Source organism: Orycteropus afer, unplaced genomic scaffold, assembly GCF_000298275.1.
Source record: "Orycteropus afer afer isolate SDZICR_OR568_19922 unplaced genomic scaffold, OryAfe1.0 scaffold00252, whole genome shotgun sequence".
NCBI lineage: Eukaryota > Metazoa > Chordata > Mammalia > Tubulidentata > Orycteropodidae > Orycteropus > Orycteropus afer.
The window spans coordinates 3,017,563-3,041,240 of NW_006921839.1; the positions used below are offsets into that span (position 1 = coordinate 3,017,563).

Genomic DNA, 23,678 nt, shown 5'->3' on the forward strand with positions numbered 1-23,678 from the left:
TCCACACAGAGACCAGGAAACCACCACCCTGCTGAGGTCTCTGTTGATTTGTCCATATCCCAGTTCAGCAGTCAAAGAATGGCACTCCATAAGGGATAGTTTTCCTTCTCCATGTGCTTTGTCAAACATTGAGAACTACATAAGCAAGGTTCTTGGCAATATGAACCCCAATTTACCCTGCTCTATCCCATCCCCATTCTGCCTCCCCTCACCTTCCCAAACAGGTATGCGAATGTCAGCAACCATGAAATGGGCTAAGTTGGCAGCAGCCACAAAGCATGATGTTCCCCTCGTAGTGCCAGAGAAGAATTACAAGAATATGTGGTGACAAAGCCCAAAACTCAAATTCTCAGAATGAGAACTGAACACTTCAGACAATTAGGTAATTAGGTCCTCATTCCAATAAAGCATGGATTTTCTCTCTCCTCATTCACTCCACTGAGTCCATAGCCAAAACTTCCTCCCACTATTCTTTACAACAAATAGTGACAGGAGACCATAAGAGAGACAATGAGAACATTCTAGGGCACACAGATTTCTGGCTGCTTATTAGACGTTGAGGGGGGAGGGGGCAGGTCCTGCTTACATATAATTACAGACATAGCACAAACCCATGGGGATTCCCCCTGCAGTTGCAGAGCAGACAACTAATGAGGAAGAAAAGAGCTCTAGGATGGAGAAGTTCAACGATGGTCAATGTCATCTCAGGGAAAAGTCAATGAGCCAGAAATAGCCAAGACCTCTCAGCACCAGTGACCCTGGATTGTTTCTGGGGTCTGCTCTTGGGCCCAGCAGGGGCATTTACATTGAGAACTACACAAGCAAGGTTCTTGGCAATATGAACCCCAATTCACCCTGCTGTGTCCCATCTATCACATGGGGTTGAATCTTTAAATATTACTAATGAAACTGATAACATTCAAAAGGATTAGAGAGTGCAATGTCAGTCTTCATAAATCAAAAAATGGCTTAACCATGAGAAAGGTAGCAACAATAACAAGCAGGGGCTATTTGATGGCTTTACTGTTTTCCTTTGTTTCTAATTCTTTATGGTTAGTAGACGAACGTTCATCTTCTGGCTCCTTATTCGTTCAGGTCACATCTGACTGCAGTCCCTGATATTGCTGCATTTAGGGTGCCTTTCTTTCAGAGTCCTCCCCTCCAAGAAGAGACATTGTAGAGTCCAAGGGTCCAAAGAGAACCAAGAAGTCACCCAGTCAACCTCCCACTTGTACAGGAATCGCCTACAATAGGTAGGAGTCATCTGGTCTTCTCCTGGGCATCTCTGGTGTAATCACAGGAAAAGAGACTGTTTTATCTATGTAAGAAGGAGCCTTGGTGGTGCAACAGTTAAGCACTCAGCTGCCATCCAAAACCCACCGAGTAGCTCTGTGGGGGAAAGACCCAGAGATCTGGTTCCTTAAAGATTACAGCCAAGAAAACCATATGGGGAAGTTCTAGTCTGTCAAATGGGGTAGCTATGAGTCAAAGACACCCAACAACAAGGCCTGCAATTGCTACTCCTCCCTCGGCTTTAAGCACAGTAAATCCTCAACACATTATTGACACCTTTGGAAAGCGCAGGGCTCATTCCTACTGGATTTCTGAGTAATTGCCCACCAAGACCCTACTCTGTTTCAGGGTTTTCTCCATGCAGGATTAGAAAAGGGAGCATTTCTCCTCCGGAAAGGGCCTTGAGGTGTTTGCATTGTAGGGAGCTCAGGGCCATGAGTATTTTCTACTAGCATGATTCTTTTTAGATGATGAGCCTCAAGGTTTGGGGAGATATTCTTCTCTGGGCTTCCAAAAGACGAACATTATGGAAGAAGCTACATGAGATGTTAGTCAAGGGAAAAGAAAATATTTCCTACCCATTAAAGTAAAAATCAAGCACTGAATCTGACGCCAGATGTAGTGAAGTATAAGAAAAGCCAAAAGTGCTAGGCAGATTGCTAACTCCTGTGAGAAAACAAGAAGAAAGCTTCACTGATATTATCACACAAAATAATTTTTTCAACATCATTTAGATGAACTTTTCATTTTGGTTTGGAGTGCCTGCTACATGATCTTCATGGGATATTATACTACTATTTTCAGAAAACAACCCTTCCTCACTCAACTTCCACTAAATATATAAGAATTCCAATAAACTCTCTAGAAATAATCAGTGTCTACTCCATTCATTTACAGAAAAACCATCTCAAAAGTTTTCTTCATTTTGGAGATGAAAATCTAATCAAATAAAATCTAATCAATGCCACTGAATTAATTATACACTTAAAAATGGTTATAATGGCAATGTTTTTGTTAGATATATTTTACCATATTATATATTTTTTTAAGTTTTCCTCATACCAAAAAATTAGTTTTATTTTTCATCCATGAGTATAAATATCTGGCATAAAGGCATGCTATTTTTTATTTTCCAAATGTCATTTCCTTTTATTACCTCATCAAATTGAGGTTCACTTAAGAAGATAAAGTCAAGATATTCAGTAATTCTCTGATTTTTTACAAAATATTGTTCATTGTTCTTTATCACCTGATGACCCAGGAGCATGGAACTAGAGAGTGTTTCATTGGCAGCCCTCTTGTCTGGGCAACACTCATACCACACACATCATTTAAGAATACTCATGGGTATGGAGTAACCATGAGCATTCTTCCTTCTAAAGAAATCACAAAAGATTTCTTCTATGAAATCTTGGACCCATGCAAACCTCTAACCCAGGTTAGGGAGAAGACATGGACTTCAAACATTCATTATAAGAAGATAAGGGGGGAAAAAATCTATCAAATATCCTTTGAGTGTATGGAGAAGAATATGTACTTTTCTGCTTCCAGGAGCACATGCTTAGGAAGCACTGGTTTCTTCAAGCCAAAGCTACCTATGGCCAACACCTTCTCAGAATTCATGAAACAGATGTTATTTTCCAGAGCAAGATTAAAACTCAATTTATAAGTGCTCCTTGGAGGTCGCTGGGAACAGCACAAAAGCTGGTTATTAGTGCTTAGAAGGCCAAGGAGGACACAGCAAAGGCTGAGCAAGGGCACGGAGCCATTCCAGAGGTGAACCAGGGACAGCCGCCAGTCAGCGCAGGCAAGCAGCTTTCTGCCCCTCCCCTGGGAGGCCAGGTGTGAGGTCACTAGGTCAGAATAACGTCAAATCTGTTTTTTGTTTTCCTTTTATATAATGCTTAACAAAACATATCAACATTGGGGTGAGTTGCTTCTTTGTTTTTCTCAAGGCAATGATTTCTCTGTTCTTTCGAAAGCCCTGCTTTCTCTCTGTGGCATATTCCCTGGGACCCTCGGCAGCACAGGGAAGCATTAGACACAGGAGCATCAACACTAACCTGAGAAGTAGCTGCAGGTGAACTAGTTTCCTTACCACTCTCTGCTGCCCTCTCATTGGCTGCGGCTTCTGCCACGGCTGCCTTCTGCTCATTGGATTCCTCAGAACCTGAAGGCCCTACTTGTCCCAGACTTTCACTCCCTGCAGTGGAAGGTGGGTTGGCAGCTTTCCAGGTTTGGCCTTTATACCAACTAGGATAAAACAAGGGATCCGTAGTTTCCGTTGCTGCAGGGACTGGAGTTTCAGACTCTGTGGTCTGTTGAGAGCCACTGGGCACAACCTCCCCCTTAATCGGGACAGATAAATTCAAAAGTGAAAAAAAAAAAAAAAAAGAAAGAAAGAAAGAAAGAAAGAAAAAGAAAAGAGCAGTCGATTTTAGTTCAGTGCCTGACTGCACATGTTTTAGCTCAACCCACCCTCCTGAGTGCTAAGGGAAGAAATGTTGGTGACAGCACCCCTTTGCCTTATAATATGAATTTGCCTCCTGTGCCAAAGGCATTTGACTACTAACCACAAGACTGGTGGTTCAAACCCACCAGCCACTCCTCAAAAGGAAGACTGGACAATCTACTTCTGTGGAGATACCACCTTGGAAACCCAAGATGGAGTCTCTATGAGTTGGAATTGACTGGAGGCAGTGAGTTTTTTCGTTTTTGGTAATTGGTATGCAGTGAAGCTCTGGGCTTATCTTTGACTAAATGGCACCCCGGGCAGACCAAAACAGAAACCTAAAATGAAATTTGCTTGTAAAATACTGGAATGGGATAAGGATCAAACTATTGACCAGAATTAATTTTGCCATATTACATGTGGGCTGCCAAACCTCTTTTCTAAAATCAAAATTTTATTTTAATGGTCAAGTCTCACCCTCATTTAGTTACCACACCACTTTCCATTTCAGTGCAATTGGTATATCCAGAATTTCAAGATTCTTAGGTTTATAAATAGTATCTTAGCCTGGTTTCCTATGGAGACAGAGCACAGAATATAATTCCATCTCTGAGTTCACTAAAGTTTTGTTTCTCTATAAAATTTCAATCCACTCTGAAAGTAGGTGAAAACCAGGGCCCCTATTTGATGAGTGGGCATTGCCCACAGACTCAGTAGGTTGTGATCCTATCTGCTGAAGGTGTCATAGAGTCAGAACAAAGGCTTGAGAACAGGACAGTGATATCTCAGAAACACATGATCTGCCAATCAGGTGCAACATTTGTGATGAGCTAATTTCCTAAGAAATCTGTTGAACAACCTACCAACACATAATCTCATCAAATGGCAAATCCATAGGAAATCAGATATGTTTGTTCATAGAAGGAAAAGTAAAGTTGTATTTCAGGGTAAGCAAGAGGGACATAAATGAGTGTGGCTTCTCTATTTACTTTCTTTATTACCTATGGAAAGGTCAAAACTCTGAAAGTATAATCACTTTTACTGTTCATTCTATATTATTTCTTTTCCTATATCCTGGATCTGTGTTCATTAAGCAACAAAGAGCTGACTCAATACTCTTGATATCATCTATGAATCAATATATTTTACATACACACACACACACAATTTCTAGACAAAGATGGCCTCAGTTGTATGGGTATTTTTAGTGGGAAAATCTTGTTAAACTAAATCTTGCCAACCAGCTATAATGACAACAATGTGTTGACTCACTCAGAAGACTTTTCTTCCTCACACTGTGACTGTTCTGAAATCTTTCGTCTTCCATATACAAATGTCTGGCATATAGTTACCTTTTTCTTACATTACCTGTGTCACTGGGGTCTCAGCAGTAGATGGCAGGGCTGGAAGTGGCTCTGCAGAGGAAACCAGAAGTGCCACCGAGGGCACCTGGAGCTCCGAGGCCTGTGGAGAGGGCTGAGTGGCTTTCTCCGGACTTTCATCTTCTCCTGATGACTCTGTTCGAACATTTTCTATCTCTTCCACTTCTATTACTTCTTCTTCTCCTTCTCCTTCCCCTTCTCCTTCTGCTTCTTCATCTTCTTCTTCTGCTCAGGTAAAGGAAGCTATTTTTTGATCCTTGAAATTACCACCCCAGCCATGAAAGCAATTAATGGGTAGTACTGACAGACCAGGTTAAAGTCAAGTGTGTGGGAAAATCTTCACCAACAGACAGTGGACAGTGGCCCAAGTAAACCAGGCTGGGGCTTGGTGGTTCCAGTGAATGTGATAGGACAAATGTGATGGGGCATCCAACCATCACCATCCTCCTTGTTTCCCTCCCCAGGACAAAGTGCAGACCTCACCATCATCCCAGAGCCTGTCCACATTTTTATCATAATCTGCTACCTGCAGAAGCCCTGGAGGGCTGAGATTATCACCTATTTATCTCTGTCAAGTTAAGCTGAAATGCAACTCCCTTCCCTATTTCAGAAAACGTACAAAATCCTCCATCATTTTGTTTTAATTTTTTATCTCCTTTTTTTTTTTTTTTAATGAATACTAACTTTTGCCATAATTAATGGCAGGACTGTTTTCCTAACCCAATGAGTTTAATTTTGGATAATATTAAGGACAGACAATATTAAGCACTAAAAAAAAAAAAAAAAATCCATCTAGAAGATTTGCTTCTAAATTTTAGTCCCTGGACACTGGTACAGTCTCATGGCATTATTAGTGGCCTAGCTGAGGGATACTGTCATCTAGATGAACTGGAATGAATCAAGATGATCAGAGTTTTGGTCAGCTTCAAAGTTATTTTTCTCTTTTCAATTATTCCATCAATTATTTCCAGTAGTGAGAAATCTAGTCCAAAGTGTAGGCTCATGGAGTACATCTGGGCACATAGACTCAGCTGTATTTCTAATTTGTGAATTATTACTACTGTTGCCCTCTAAAGTTTGATGAAGTGGATGTGCTACAATATCTAGCTCAGATGTCTTCTATGTTTTCTTTTTATCTCATCCTCAATCTTATACCTGATGACATTTCATCATCATGGCTAACACTGCATGGAGTTGAGGCTGAGATACCATCATCACCATCAATTACTAAATATTTGACTACCCAGAGTCAAATGCCCCCAAATGGCATTATAATAGTCACTGTGGTATGCAAAGCTTGACAGAATAAACTCTGTCAACAAGCTACATGATTCCATAATGAAACAAAGCTTCACTTTGGATTACAATCCTTGTAAAGTTGTCGACATTCATTCTGGAGGTGTATCTGAGTCCCCCTTTCCTCCCACTGAACCCTGCTGCTGCTTTCACACACCTGCAAGGTCGGCCAAATGGTCAAAAGAATAACAAACCTCTATAAAAATCAATTTCTCGTATTATTTTTTCTTCTCTATTGAGATTGACTGTGAAGTGGTTCATGTTTTCATAACCATGTTCTATTTTCTCCATCTGAAATGCCTTCGATGCTTCAGAAATTCTGTAAAAAAGACAAGTTGCTACTTGCTGTCACTGTTTGAAGTTTGATAGCTTTGGGTAAAAATGAAAAACATACATTTTCCCACAAAATAAAAATTACTTACTTTTGCAACAGGGTTTTGGCATTCTGTGAAAGCAAACAAAAAATAGGCCTATTTAAATTCTTTATATCAAAGACTGTGTTGAGACTTAATTCTTTCCTTTGCTGACTCTCAGAATCTCATAGCTTAGTTTCTAAATGCTATAAATAGTTGCTGTTTTATAGAAGAACTCTCTTATAGTCCAGCAATTTCAAGGTATTTTAAATATATGTATATTAAATTATTTTAAACAGATAAAGACAGAGGCACAGAGTGGGCTTATATTTTGTCTGGGAAATAGGTAAAAATGAGATGGGCATAGAATAATGAAGATACTCCATGAGGAGATGTTTTTGCATCAGTTTGTGATAACAATGAAATCTCAAGCACCCACCTTCTTGGTTTGTTTCCCCTGGTGCCAAAAAGAAACTTACCTGCAGAAACACTGCCATTTCTGGTTCATCCATGAACTGGATTCCTGACTCAACCAACTTTGATACATTCTCCAAATGATCAGAATACTTTTTGATCAGGGCTCGGACACGTTCCAATTTCTCCTCTTGGGTCCGGGTGATGACTCGTGTCATTTCATTCTTCCTTTCCTCTAGGATGCCATACAGGTAATCAAACTTCTCACAAAGTTCCTGCTTCTGATTTCTGCAGCATTCCTGTGATTTGAGTTAAATAATATTAGAAAGGGAGCTCTGGTGGCATAGTGCCTAAGGCACTTGACTGCAAACCAGAAGGATGACAGTTTAAACCCACCAGCCACTCCTTGGAAGGAAGGTTGGGCAATCTCCTTCTGTAGAGATACTGCCTCAGAAACCCAAGGAGGGGTTGCTGTGAGTCATATCCGACTCTACAGCAGTGAGAGTTTAATGTTAGAAAGTTTTTAAGAGCAAATATTTGAAAGACAACAAATTTTACTTATGAAGGACATTTTTTTTCTTTTTCTTTAAGCTGACCCTTTAGCTATAGATATCACTGTCTTGATCCTTTGAAAAGCTATTTAGAAAATCCAAAAATCAATCAAATTGCTAAATGGATCAGTGATTTTTCAATCTTCTGTCCTTTATAAATGGAGAATTTCATAAAAATTAGGACAAGTTTTGTTTTGCTATGGTTTGCATTGGTGTGTATGTATGAAAGGAAAAAAAAAATGCTACTTCCCAGTTTGTACCCTTCAGTGTCTCTGTTTCCTCTATACCGCTACTATCTTCAGTTTAGTCCTCTCCTGTAGACTTGGTAGTTTCCCAATGGCCTCTGCTTCTAGGATTGCCCCCTCCAAGCCAACTCATATACTGAAGCCAAATTCATTTTCCTAGAGTACAATTCTAATTGTCTTTTTTCAGTTATGACTCCCCATTACCCACAGAGTAACACTCAGACTTCATTACTGGATTTCTTAATCTTTCCTTGACAATATCCCACTGTCTTCCTTCACATACTCTAGTTCCAGCAAAATTAAACCACTCACTATCTTTGTTTATGTTTTCCCCTCTGTTTAGAATGTTTTTATCTTCCAACTCACAGTTGCAGGCTCTAAGCATTGACATTGTTAAAATACTACTTCTCACATAAAGCTTTCCTGGTCTCTATGGTTGAATGTAATCTTGCCATCCTCTGAAATCAAATAATAGTTTCAATTTATGGCATATATCTGTATCCATAAGGTCCTTTATTTATTCAGTACTGTCACAGAGAGGAAAATACTGTATCTGATTTTTGTTCCCTGGAAAGAAATGCTGTATTGGAAGTCAATGCCTTTGCATTGTGTGGATAAAGCATTCCCAGTATCAACCAGCTCCTTCCACTCTGAGTCCATGATTGAATCATAATTAACTTTCTAATTGGCCTTTTGGTTTATCAAGCTCCAGGAAGCTATGTGTGTACATGCCAATCTCCCTGGACATGACCATCTCTGAGGCTGGGACCTTTACAGCTAAGGGACGATCCTGTGCCATGGTAACCCAACCTAGTTCTCCTGCCCTGTGGGGGCTTCCGAGAATCCAGCCAATTCATCTTTGACATCTCAGACTTCTGTATAACTCTTATCACATGTCCTTTCATTTTAATAAACATTGGTCTCATATCATACATTGCTTTTTTCTTTTATACGAGTTTGTTCCATATATTCTTGATATATTCTTACATCATTCTCATTGAGGGTAGAATGTGGATCTGATTTTCTTAATATCTAAGACACACATTATCAGTAAATGTTCAGTGATATACTCCAGTAAATATTCACTCAATATCAATCTGTTGAATAAATTCTTAGAAATACTGAGTTTCATTTTTCCTTGTTTCTCCACTGTTCTCAGAATAAGGGAGAAAAGGATAATCTAAAACAAAGTATTGATTTTTAAGATACTTTACAAATGTGCAACAAATATATCTCCTACTTTACTTGGAACATATTCTCATCAGTTCTCATCACAGGTTCTAACCAACTTAGAACACATGAAGGAAATGCATTAGTTCAAACAATTTAATAGTAAATACCTGTTACTGCTGTCATCCACCCATTCATTCACCCTCCTAACAAAAAAATCTTAAGCATGTCATTTGTGTGAAGCACTATGCAAAAGTTTGGGGGTCTAAAAATGAATTAAACATAGTTCCTGTTCTCAGGAAGCTCACACAGTTCACTGAATGAGAACACTATTGGTCAATAATGCAATATAGTAGAGTAGGCTGAGTGATAGAGATATGTTTAAGATTTACACTGGATTTTATAGACACATAGGGGTGGGGACTTAATCCTACCATTTTTGTGGGTGGGGAACATTTGAAGGGAGCAATGAATGGTGGCTCAGGAAAAGCTTCTTTGAAGAAGGGTTGCACAAGTTTGGCATCAAAAGATGAGAAGAAGTAGAAGAGGTGGGAGAAAGAGGAAGAAAATGCAAGAGTCTAGACTGTTGTCAAAATAATAATGCAAGGACCCTCACAGAATGTGAAGCCCAATTGCTGGGCTTGCTAAATTACCTTCTGTCTCCAGCCCTTTAGCTTGGGATTTGGACTACTACAACAAGGCCGAGAAACTGAAGCCTGTTAGTAGCTTCCCAATCAAACTCTTTCACTGTATTACCTACTGTTTGAGCTTCCAGATAACCATGTACATACTGCATTCCTGAAATATGCCTCTAGGATGTTTAGAAAGCTCTCCTGCTTACTGAGAATATACAATGGTTTCTAACTTATTCTCCTAAAATGAATTGTGCACTTGGAACATTTATGATGAGTATTATATCAAGATGTGATATTGGTGGAATGATTTTGTTTCATAAAATCATTTCCTCTATATTATTTAATATGTGTGGGAATATTCAAGTGTATGAGAACTAAATTATCTGTAATGAGACTGATGTGAAATCACATGTTGTTAGTGTATTCTATCAAGTCAAATAAAGATTAGATAATTTATTTTGGACATTTTACTTGGAACACCACTCATCTGTCACTTTGTTATACTGTGGTGGCTTGCATGTTGCCATGATGCTGGAAGCTATGCCATCAGTATTTCAAGTACCAGTAGGGTCACCCATGGTGGACAGGTTTCAGCAGAGTTCCAGACTAAGACAAACCGAGAAGAAAGACAGGGTCATCCACTTCTGAAAAAAACTGGCCACTGAAAACCTTATAAATAGCAATGAAACACTGTCTGATATCTCACTGGAAAACTTTACGAATAGCAGTGAAATATTGTCTGAAAAAATAGTGCCAGAAGATGAGCCCCTCAGGTTAGAAAGCACTCAAAAATATGATTGGAGAAAACCTGCTTCCTCAAAGTGAAGTCAACCTTGATAAGGAGGATGGAGTTAAGCTTTCAGGACCTTCATTTGCTGATGTGCCATGACCAAAAATGAGAAGAAACAGCTGCAAACATTCATTAATAATTGGAATGTATAATGTAAGAAGTATGAATCTAGGAAAACTGGAAGTTGTCAAAAATGAAATGAAATGCATAAAGATCAGTATCTTAGGCATTAGTGAGTTGAAAAGGACTGATGTTGGCTATTTTGAATCAGACACTCAATCATATCATCTACAATGCCAGAAATGACAAATTGAAGAGGAATGTGGTCACATTCATCATCAAAAAGAATATTTCAAGACCTATCCTGAAGTACAACATTGTCAGTAATAGGGTAATATCCATACATCTATAAGGAAGATCAGTTAATACTACTATTATTCAAATTTATGCACCAATTACTAAAGCCAAGATGAACAAAATCGAAAGTTTCACCAACTTCTTCAGTCTGAAATTGACCGAACATGTAATCAAGATATATGGATAATTACCAGTGACTGGAATGCAAAAGTTGGAAACAAAAAAGAAACATCAATAGTTGGAAAATTTGGCCTTGGTGATAGAAATGATGCCAGAGGCCACATGATAGACCGACGACTTCTTCATTGCAAATAACTTTTTCAACAACACAGATGGTGGCTATACATGTGTGCCTCTCCAGATGGAATACTCAGGAATCAAGTTGACTATGTAACGGGGAACAATAAAATGGAAAAGCTCAATATCATTAGTCAAAACAAGGTCAGGAACTGACTATGGAACAGATCACCAATTGCTCATATACAAGTTTAAACTGAAGCTGAATAAAATTAAAACAAGTCCATGAGAGCTAAAATATGACCTTAATGATATTCCACCTGAATTTAGAGACTATCTGAAGAATAGACTTGATGCATTGAACACCAATAATCAAAGACCACATGAGTTGTGGGATGACATCAAGGCCATCATACACGTAGAAAGCAAAAGGTCATTAAGAAGACAAAAATGGATGTCAGAAGAGACTCTGAAACTTGCTCTTGGATGGAAAGTAGCTAAAGCAAATGGAAGAAATGATAAAATAAAAAAGCTGAACCGAAGATTTCAAAGGGTGGCTCAAGAAGACAAAGTAAAATATTATAATCAGATGTGAAAAGACCTAGAATTAGGAAAACCAAAAGGGAAAAACACACTTGATATTTCTCCAAATGAAAGAACTGAAAAAAAATTCAAGCCTCGAGTTACAATATTGACGTATTCTGTGGGCAAAATATTGAACAATGCAGGAAGCATCAAAAGAAGATGGAAGGAATACAGTGAGTCACTGTATCAAAAAGGCTTGGTCAATGTTCAATCACTTCCAAAACCAAAACCAAAATCACTGCCATCAAGTCAGATCCAACTCATAGCTACCCCTCCTTGGGTTTCTGAGTCAGTATCACTACGGAAGTAGATTGCCCAACCTTCCTTCTGAGGAGTGGTTGGTGGGTTTGAACCACTAACCTTCTGGTTAGCAGTCAAGCACCTTAGGCACTACACCACCAGAGCTCATGGTATTTAAGAAAAAAGAAAAAGAAAAGAAACGAATGGTATTGAAGGAAGAGGTTCAAGCTGTGCTGAAGGAATTGGTGAAAAACAAGGTCTCCAGGAATTGGTGGAATACCCATTGAGATGTTTCAACAAATGGATGCAGCACTGCAGGCACTCACTCATTTATGCCAAGAAATTTGGAAGACAGCTACCTGGCCAACTGACTGGAAGAAATCCATATTTGTGCCCACCCTAAAGAAAGGTGATCCAACCAAAATATGGAAATTATCGAACAATATCATTAATGTCACATGCAAGTTAAAATTTGCTGAAGGTGATTAAAAAATGCTTGCAGCAGTACATCACTAGGAAACTGCCAAAAATTCAAGCTGGATTCAGAAGAGGACATGGAATGAGGAATATCATTGCTTATGTCAGATGCATCTTGTCTGAAAGAAAAGAATAACAGAAAGATATTTACTTGTGTTTTACTGACTATGTAAATGCATTTGACTGTGTGTATCATAACAAATTATGGATATCATTGTGAAGAATGGGAATTCTAGAACAGTTAATTGTGCTCATGAGGAACCTATACATAGACCAAGAAGCTGTCATTCAAACAGAACAAGGGGATACTGCATGGTTTAAAATCAGGAAAGATGTGCGTTAAGGTTTTACCTTTTCACCATACTTACTCACTCTATGCTGATCAAATAAACTGAGAAGTTGGACTATATGAAGAAGAATGCACGTCAGGATTGGAGGAAGACTCATTAATAACCTGTGATATGAAGGTACACAAGCAACCTTTGCTTGCTGAAAGTGAAGAGGACTTGAAGCATTTACTGATGAAGAGCAGAGGATATAGTCTTCAGTATGGATTACACCTCAAAATAAATAAAACAAAAATCCTCACAACTGGACCAATAAGACTTAAGTTGTCAAGGATTTCATTTTACTTGGATTTACAATCAACACTCATGGAAGCAGCAGTCAAGAAATCAGACAAAATATTGCACTGGGCAAATCTGCTGCAAAAGACCTCTTTGACATGTTAAAGGGCAAAGACATCACTTTGAAGATTGAGATGCACTTGATCCAAGCCATGGTAGTTTCAATAGCCTCATATGCATATGAAAGCTGGACAATGAATAGGAACGACCCAAGAAGAATTGATGCATTTGAATTATGGTGTTGACAAAGAATACTGAAAACACCATAGACTACCAGAAGAATGAACAAATTTTTGCTGGAAGAAGTATAGCTGGAATATTCCTTGGAAATGAGAATGGCCAGACTTTGTCTCAACTTCTTTGGTCATGTTGTCAGAAAGGATCATTCCCTGGAGAAGGATATCATACTTGGTAAAGTGGAGGATCAGCAAAAAAGGGGAAGACCTTCAATTAGGTGGATTGACACAGTGGCTGCAACAATGGGCTCAAGCATAGTAAATATTGTGAGGATGGCACAGGACCAAGCGCTGTTTTGTTCTCTTGTGCATACAGTTGCTGTGGAGTTGGAGCTGATTTGATGGCACAACAAATTTTGCTTACTGGTTTAATTGACTATTTACTTGCATTCTTACATTATTTTCAATTCCAAATATTATCTTATTTCATTTTAGCTTTTTAATGATTTGCACTATATTGAATTGTAATAAAATTGCTATAATTTTAATAGTCCCTTTGTTGTTGTTGTTGTTATGTGCCCTCGAGTCAAACCCGATTCATAGTGACCCCCTCCTTGGGTTTCCGAGGCAGTATCACTACGGAAGTAGGATTGCCCAACCTTCCTTCCGAGGAGTGGCTGGTGGGTTTGAACCACCAGCCATCTGGTTAGCAGGCAAGTGTCTTAGCCACTATGCTACCAATAGTCCCTAGGTGGTACAAATGAATAATCCTTTTGGCTGCTAGCCCAAGATTGGAGTTTCAGGTCCACCTAGAGGCACCTTGGAGTAAAGAAGACTTGATCTAATTCTGAAAAATCAGCCACTGCAAACCGTATGGAGCCCAGCACTACTCTGACACACGTGGGGTTGCCTTAGGTTGGAATCAACTTGATGACAACTGGTTTTATTTATTTGTTTAACAGTTTAGGAAATGCTTCTCTATGCATGGTATATGCTTTGTTATTATTGTTGTTGTTGTTGTTATGTGCCGTCGAGTCAGCCCTGACTCATAGCGACCCCTCCTTGGGTTTCCGAGGCAGTATCACTACGGAAGTAGGATTGCCCAACCTTCCTTCCGAGGAGTGGCTGGTGGGTTTGAACCGCCAGCCTTCTGGTTAGCAGTCAAGTGCCTTAGCCACTATGCTACCAGAGCTCCCAAACCAAACCAAACCCACTGCCATAGAGTCGTATGTGACTCATAGCGACCCCTCCTTGGGTTTCTGAGGAGGTATCACTACCAAAGTAGATTGCCCAGTCTTTCTTCCAAGGAGTGGCTGGTGGGTTTGAACCATCATCCTTCTGGTTAGCAGTCAAATGCTTTGGGCACTATGCTGCCAGAGCTCCTAATTATTATATAAGTACCCCAAAACAAAGCCCACTGCCATCAAGTCGATTCTGATTCATTGTGACCCCCATTGAGTTTCCAAGGCTATAAATCTTTACAGAAGTGGATTGCCTCATCTTCCCCTCACAAAGCAGCTGGTGGGTTTGAAACACCAAACTTCTGGTTAGCAGCCAAGTGGCACCACTATGCCACCAGAGCTCCTTTTATATATGTATGCACTTTGTAAATATTACTTAGAATATTAGCTGGCACATACAAGTACCAGTTGCCATAAGAATTGATTCTGATTCATGTTGTATCAGAGTAGAGCTGTGTTCCATAGGGTGTTTTTGTTTTGTTTTTCATGTTATTGTGGTTTTGGTAAAATTGACAAAGCAAGTTAGTTTCCCATTCAGCAATTCATACAGATTGTTCCATAATACTGGCTGCAATCCCCACAATTTGTGAGTATTCTCCCCATTTCTACCGTGGGTTTCCTATTTCCATTTGCCCAGTTTTCCTGCCCTTTCTTCCTTTTTTAAGTTTTCTTTTGGGTCCATAATGCTTTCATTGGCTAAATTTTCAGAAGTAGGCCAACCAGTCTTCTGAGGTGCTTCTGGGTGGACTCAAACCTCCAACTTTCCAGTTATCAGCCAAGTGCATGTACCATTTGTACCACCCAGGGGCTCCCATGCCACATATTGTTGTTGTTGTTATGTGCCATCAAGTCAGTGCTTATTAAATTTAGGTTCAATTTTCTTTAACTGGTGTTAGTCAGTTTTGGAATTTTGAAGCTGAATAGAATCTTAGAAGTAACCTTCTCCAAAACAATCATTTCATTCATGTGGGAATTGACCCCTGGAAGAATTAAGTAACTTTCTCCAGACCATTCTGCCCATTAGTAGTACCTGGCCTAGAGCCAATATCTTTGAATTCGTGATGCTTATCATTGCTGCTCCTGTCACACCTAGCTGTGCCCATACTGCCAATAACTTGAAAAACAAATAAACTGTGTTGTTATGTTGTTATGTGCCATCTAGTTGGACCCGACTCATAGCGACCCCTCCTTGGGTTTCCAAGGCAGTATCACTATGGAAGGAGATTGCCCCATTCTTCTTCCAAGAAGCGGCTGGTGGGTTTGAATCGCCAGCCTTCTGGTTAGCTGTCAAGTGCCTTAGGCACTATGCTACCAGAGCTACCAAATGAACTGTAATGAACTGTAAATGAACTGCCTGTAAATGGAATATATACCTTTTAACAAATCTACTATGCTGAAAGTAGGATTTCAAAGGCAAGAAATCTTAATTGTTTCAGTATTCATTTTTTCATTCCTTCAACAAAACTCATTAAGTGCTTACTATGAGACAGACACTATAAGTTCTAAACAGATGTCATAATTCTCCATTGTTTGGGAGGATTGTGAAAAACTGAAATATTTTCTAACAGAAAAACAATCCACTTTTTTTTTTTCCTGTTGTTTACTATGCCTTCAATATAATCCAAGAAAGATATGGTAAAGTTAGACAAATCTGTTTCTGAAATAGGAATAATATATGTTTCTTCACTAGACTTATGAAATTGGCACTTATAAACTTTTAGGAATTAAGATATTCAGGGTCACCTAATGCCAGATTTAAATGTAAAATACTACATGAGATTGAAATTCTCCTGTTTTTGCATTCTGTTTGAGGTAGAAGCAGCCCATGTGAGAGTAACTTGGGTGCCCTTCGATCTTCTTTGGATACAAGGCCTTGAGAATGCTGAGAACGTCAGTGAGCAGCAAACATCCCAGTTAGCAATTCTCTTTCCAAGCCAACTTGATAACATTTATCTTCTATGAAATGAGAAAGGGCTCTTAGAGGCCATATAGCTACTGATAGTGATTACTCTGAATTTCAGTACCTACCATGCCTTTGTGAACCAGAAATGCTTTCAGTATTGACTTTCTAGTAACCTGGAATATGGAATGGGGAAAAAAATGTGGACATCTGTAGCATCAAAAGGCCTGCAGATAGCACACTGTAAAGGGTGATTGTCACCTGCAAAAGCATGATAAAACCAAGTTTACCTCTCTCCACAAAAATTTGCTCATCTCAAAGGCTTCGCCTTTCTTTTGTTGTACTTTTTTATTTAGTTGATAAAAATGCTATGTATCTTTAAGCCCAGTTCCAGGCTTCACATACACAGAGACACAGATGCACACACACACACACACACACACACACAACTTCTTTGAGTAGCAATTAAATCAATATTTATACTTTGGGGGCTTTCAAATTTTATTTTTCAGAGGTTCTCTGTTTTCTTCTTTTCAAGGTCTGTGTTTCCTGTGTGTGTTTGTGTGTGTGCTTAGCAGTGAAGTAACCTCCATCATAAATACACCAGGGTTGGTCTTCAAGAATATTCTGATGTTAAGTCTTCGACTGCAACATAACCTACCTCTTGAGTCTGCCAGAACAGTTATATTTATTGGCATATTGGAAAAACAAAACTAAATTGATCTACAATACATTAATGGAAAGAAAATCCCTCCCATATATAAGGAGAACCTGGTAAAAATCAGGGGTGATTTTATAAAGGGAAGATTATAATGCTCATATGGGAATGTAACATGTGGAATACACATTTCTATGCAATGCCAACAGCTATAAATGAAAAGAAAAGAAAATCAAATAATCAGTTTTTTCCTTAGAGGTAACCTTGAATACTTATCTAAAATTGATTTGTTTAAGTCTATAAGTTCAAAGAGCCTTCAGAGAAGTGCTAAAATTGGCAGACCCAAATTTTAGCAACTTTTATATTTTAGTGGCAGTAAGATAAAACAATATATGCTACTGCAAAGTGAAGCCTTTCATGGGGAAAAAACCCAACAGCAGATGAACTGATACTAAAAGAGTAGCAATCCTGTGATAATGCCATCATACCAACATTTTCAATCACCAGGTTTAGTTGTCATTCCTCACAACTGGACAAGTAAGCCACAGCATGATAAAGAGAAAAGATTGAAGTTGTCAAGGATTTAATTTTACTTGGATCCATAATCAATGCCCATAGAAGCAGCAGTCAAGAAATCAAACGAAAATTGCATTGTACAAATCTGTTGCAAAAGACCTCTTTAAAGTATTAAAGAGCAAAGACGTCACTTTGAAGACTAGTATGTACCTGACCCAAGCCATGGTATTTTCTATCACTTCATATGCCTATGAAAGCTGAATTAGGGCAATGAACTAGGAAGACTAGAGAATTAATGTGTTTGAATTACAGTGTTAGCAAAGAATAGTAAATATACCATGGACTACTAGAAGAATGAACAAATCTGTCTTGGAAGTAGAGCCAGAATACTCTCTAGAAGTGAGGATACTGAGACTTCATCTCTCGTACTTTGGTCATGTTATCAGGAGCAATCAATCCCTGGAAAAAGATACCATGTTTGGTAAAGTGGAAGGTCGCTAAAAGAAGAGGAAGACCCTCAATGAGATGGACTCACACAGTAGCTGCAACAGTGGGCTTAAGCATAGCAATTATTGTGAGGATGGCTCAGGACCAGGCGGTGTTTCCTTCTGCTGTGCATTGGGTTGCTATGAGTTTGAACTGACTTGACAGCACCTAATAACAACAGATTTACACTGGCTCACTTTTGCCCCGGGAACTTTTTGACTCTCAGAAACAAACTTGCTATTCATTTATTTTTTTTGTCAGATTTCTCTACTAAAATAAGAATTTCAGAAAACAGGAACTTTTGTTTAGTTCACTACTGTTTCTCAGTTTTATGTGAGCAGAATATAGCATGCAATGCACATACAAGAAATAGAATTTGAAAGATTGAATTAATGGATGAAATATTACTTGAATCTAGGAATATTCATCCCTGCACTCAAAAGTTTCTAGTTTATTCTGGTCCAAGGAAATAAGTAAGACCACATCTCTGCTTCATTAAGTGCTCGAAAGAAGACAGTGAAAAATAGAGATACTGCCTGGGAAACCCAAGGAGGGTTTGCTATGAGTTGGGATCAACTCCACAGCAGTGAGGTTTTTTTTTTTTTTTGTTCCCCCCCACAATCTTAGGGAAGCCCAAGGAGGGTTTGCTATGAGTTGGGATCAACTCCACAGCAGTGAGGTTTTTTTTTTTTTTGTTCCCCCCCACAATCTTAGGGAAGCCATGTAACCTGGGGAGTTTTTTTTTTTTGTTTGTTTGTTTGTTTGTTTGTTTTGTACAGAAAGAGGTCAGATTAGTTGACTGCTGTGTTTTGTTTGTTTGTTTGTTTTTTAAGTCCTTCTGGGAGTCTTGGTGGCATAGTGCCCAAGGCACTTGACTGCTAACCAGAAGGCTGGCTGTTCAAACCCACCAGCCACTCCTCGGAAGGAAGGTTGAGCAATCTACTTCCATAGAGATACCACCTTGGAAACCCAAGGAGGGGTCTCTATGAGTCGGATCTGACTCCACGGCAGTGAGTTTAGTTTTCTTGGTTTAGGAGTCCTTGGGTGGTGCGTATGGTTAACATGCTCAGCTGTTAACTAAAACACGGGAGGGTAGAGTCCACCCAGTGTTCCTCAGAAGGAAAGTTTGGAAAACTACTTCCAAAAACTCAGCCATTGAAAACACTGTGGAGCACAATACTACTTTGACACACATGGGGTTGCTATGAGTCAGAATTGACTCCACAGCAACTTCTGACTATATTTCCAAGGCTTTATGGCTTTAGGTAAACATGGAGACATCTCAGAGGCTTCAGGCTTTATATGAAAAGCCTCTTTCCATTCCCAGCAAGTTTCAGAGTGGGTCATCTATAGAACTGAGACATATATTACATGTCTGTGCCCTGGAATATCTGTTCCACTTTGGGAATGTGGTATGTACGACCAAGACGGGAAAAACCTGACAATTGTGGCCACTGCTCTTACTATATAAGGAACATGGTTCTGTGACCAAAATAGAACTGAAGAAAAGCACTTAGCCCACCACTTGTCACTGAGCAACTGTGTCTCTATACAGCCCATTCATATCTAAACCACATACCTCTGACATTAATCAAGGCGCACTTGTTGGGAGTTGCAAGTCTGAGTCTAAAAGTACCCCCTCAGCTTCCCTTGAAACAAAGTAGTTAAAAATTCCCTCCATTACATCAATCAGGTTTTCTTTTCCCAGGAACTCAAAAAAAAAAAAAAAAAAATCTCCCAGCAAAACCAACAGTAGGTTAATAAAACTGAAGAAAGAAGGAAATTCCTCCTGAGAGAATCAGGTCCAACCTTTATTTGTAAAGCCTCAGTTCCAGCCACTTGAGGTCCCCTGAATGTACACCAGGATGAGAAACCTGGTGTCTGCTGGGCTGCAGTCAGCCCCTAAGGGATAAAAATGGAAGACAGACTATAAAAACACTGTCCTTCTGGGTATGCACAGCCCTCAGGCACACCAGATGGAATTTAGCCCCCTCCTGCCCACAGCCTGAAACAGAAGACTTTGTGCAGCACACAATAAACAGCAGCATCCAAAAACCATAGTCTCCCAGGCCCATGCTCTTTTCCACCACTCCGTTTTCACGTTGCAAGTATGATTATCCCATAATTGTGTAGGATTTCTAATGTCTACTCCTGGGATTCTTGGCATTAGGGTTATTCATTTATTTATGTATTTAATCTCTTTGAACATACCCTCAGAAGGCTGAGGACCAGGTTGACTAGTCCCAAATTTAACCCCATATTCAGTGAAAACCATAGGAACTTAGCAAGCTGAGCAGCTGTGTAATTTGTCCCTTTCTGCTGTGGACAGTCAGTATGTTTCTCAGAAGAGATCAAACCTTTCTTGGTTGCCAATATTTTGAGTTACCACAAAGCCTCTCTAATAAAGAATAGAGTTAATATCTATGTCCATTCATTTTCAATTTTCCCTCTGAAGAGAGTTGCTTAGCATTACTATCATAATTGACCAAGACCCTGAGACTTTTATTCAGATGCCATTTAAAAGATGCTTCATGAGCTCCAGAGTCCTTGCATGATGGTATTGAACATATTTAAAGAAAGCAAAAATTTTAAATAGAAAGCAAACTAGCAGAGATAAGGAAACAAATGGAGGAGTAAATTGAGAGACTCAACAAGGAAGTTGAAAACATCAAAGAGAGAGAGAGAGAACTACTGCAACTAAAGAATAAAGCAATTGAATTGGGAAAAGCAAGGAAAGTACTCAGAAAGAGAGTCAGACAGACAGAAGATAGAATTAATGAAATAGAAGACAAAATAATTAAACTTAACAAATCTCAAGACAATCATGAGAAAAGAACAAGCAAAAGCAAACACAAATGGAAATATGAGATTCAATTGAGAAATCTAAATTAGAATTATTGGAACCCCAGACCACCATGACAATAAACAAACCAAAACCAAACCCATTATCATTGGGTCAATTCTGACTCATTGCTACCCCCATCAATTTTCCTAGGCTGTAAATCTTTACAGAAGGAGATTGCCTCATCTTCCTCCCATGGAATAGCTGGTGGGTTCAAACTGCCTACCTTTTGGTTAGCAGCCCAATGCCTTAACCACAGTGCCACCATGGCTTCTTTGACAATAAAGGCATAGAAAAAATTTTCCAGGACATAATCAGAAGGATTTTCCCAGACCAACCAGAAAACCAACCCTGCAAATACAAGAAGATATCTGCACTCCAATTGGAAGAGAAACAAAAAATCAACTCCTCACCATATCCTAATAAAATTCTTGAAAACCAAATAGAAGAGAGTTCTGAAAGCAGCAAGAGAAAAAATGCAATATAACATATCAAGGGTCTTTCATAAGAATCAGAAACTCTAGAGGCCAGAAGACAATGGAGTGACATATATAAAATACTGAATGGAAACAATTGCCAACCAAGAATTTTTAGCATAGTGCCTAAGGCACTTGACTGCTAACCAGAAGGCTGGAAGTTCAAACCCACCAGCCACTTCTCTGAAGGAAGGTTGAGCAATCTACTTCTGTAGAGATACGCCCTCAGAAACCCAAGGAGAGGTCACTATAAGTTGGATCCAACTCCACAGCAGTGAGTTTGGTTTGGTTTGTTAAGCACAGGAAAAATAAATAAATAAAAAATAAAAGAGAGAGAGAGATCTCCAAAACACGTAATAACAGAGGCAATCACAAGGACCAAGTATATTATATTTTCAGAGAATAAACTCAGTAATTAAATCTGACAAACAATACAACATCAAGTTTATAAGAAATATGTATAAAGTAAACTCATGAAATATACGTGGTATATCAACGTTCAGGGAGACACACCAACAGAAATCAGGAGGGAAGAGCATATCAGGAGTAGATTTATTATGTTAAGATTGCATGTTGACTATTATTCAAATGTTAAATATTGTTGTAATTTTAAGTTGTGTAATATAATATATGTGGTAGCCACTAAGAAATTGCGAAGAAAAAACATTCAGAAGAAAGAAGAAAGCAAAAGGTTCATCACAAGAAAGCAGCATACAAACAAAAACAGAAAACTGGAATAAAAAATCAAAGCTACAAAGCATTCAAAAAACAAAAGCAACATGTGTGGAATATCCTCTTCATTTTCAGTAATAATTAAATGTAAATGGTCTAAACATTTCATACAAAAGTCAGAAAGTGGCAGAATGGAGGAAAAAAAAATAATGATTCATCCTTTTGCTGTCTACAAGAAACACATTATATCCCCATCCAGAGCAAAGAAGACTGAAGAAAATTAAAGATGGGAAGAAACTATTAACCCAAAGAACTAATGGAATATGTGAACCCCAGCCTCTATGACCCTACAATCAGAAGAACTAGATGGTACCCAGCTACCTACCCCTGCTGACCACCCCAAAAAGGATCACAAGAGACAGTCCTAGACAGAATGGAAGAAAAGTGTGGAACAAAACTCAAAATCATAAAAAAGACTGAGATTACTGGTCTAATGAAGACTAGTGGAACCCCCAAGATTATGATCCATAGACACTCTTCAAACCTAGAACTGACCTCAATCCTTGTGGCTCACTTTCAGCCAAACAATAGACTGGCCCACCAGGAAGGTATGCACTCCTTAGATCAACCAGAGAAGATCAAAAGGGCAGCATTTGCCCAGAGATAAAGTTAAGAAGGAAAGAACGATAAAGGGAAATGGCAAATACAGGGAAAAGTGCTAATACATTGTGGGGATTGCAGTGAATGTCACAAAACAAAATGTGAATGAATTGTTAAATGTAAACCAATTTGCTCTGTAAACTTCCACACAAATCACAATTTAAAAAAAAAGAAAATAGGAGAGAGGCTCACAGAAAGAATCAACACAGCTGTGACTCTGATTTGGACTTTCAGCTTCCAGAACTGTGAGAAAATAAATTTCTGTTCTTTAAAACCAAAAAGAAAAAGGAAAGAAAAAGAATAAAGAAAGAAATGTAATTTAGACATAAGGACACGGGCAGAGTGAAAATAAAAGGATGGAGAAAAATGTTCCATGCAACCTGTAAACAAAAAGCAGCAAGCACAGCCATATTGATATCAGATGAAATAGGCTTTAAATCAAAATCTATTACAAGAGATGAAGAAGGATATTATATAATAATAAAAGGATCAATTCAGCAAGAAGATACAAAATTATAAATATAAATGTAACTAAGAGTGATGATCCCAAATACATGAAACAAATACTGACTAATATGAAAGGAGAAATAGACAATTCCACAATAATAGTAGAGGACTTCAACATACCACTTTCAATTAGAGACAGAACATCTAAATAGAAAATCACTAAGGACATCGAGAACTTAAACAATAGGCCAATTTGACCTAATGGATATATATAGAACACTCCACCCAGCATCACAACAATACATGTTCTTCTTCGGTGTACAGGAATCATTTTCCAGAATAGACCACATGCTAGGACACAAAACAAGTCTCAACAAATTTAAAAATATGGAAGTCATACAAACCATCTTCTCTGACCATAATGGTATGAAGCTAGAAATCAACACAGGAAAATTAAGGGAAGAAAAACACAGAGAAAGTAAATAATATATTATATAAATA

General features: G+C 38.7%; 1 protein-coding gene across 1 annotated transcript in view; it reads right to left on the minus strand.

Moving 5' to 3' along the window:
* TRIM55 (tripartite motif containing 55) overlaps positions 1–23,678 on the minus strand; it is a 79,465-nt gene that overhangs the window by 19,537 nt on the left and 36,250 nt on the right. The window contains exons 5-10 of the mRNA XM_042782171.1: positions 7,256–7,489; positions 6,846–6,868; positions 6,618–6,742; positions 5,114–5,352; positions 3,357–3,641; positions 1,872–1,959 (exon numbers count right to left, since the gene is read on the minus strand). Of these exons, the coding sequence (XP_042638105.1) occupies positions 1,872–1,959; positions 3,357–3,641; positions 5,114–5,352; positions 6,618–6,742; positions 6,846–6,868; positions 7,256–7,489 (994 nt within the window). The remainder of the gene's footprint in view (positions 1–1,871; positions 1,960–3,356; positions 3,642–5,113; positions 5,353–6,617; positions 6,743–6,845; positions 6,869–7,255; positions 7,490–23,678) is intronic.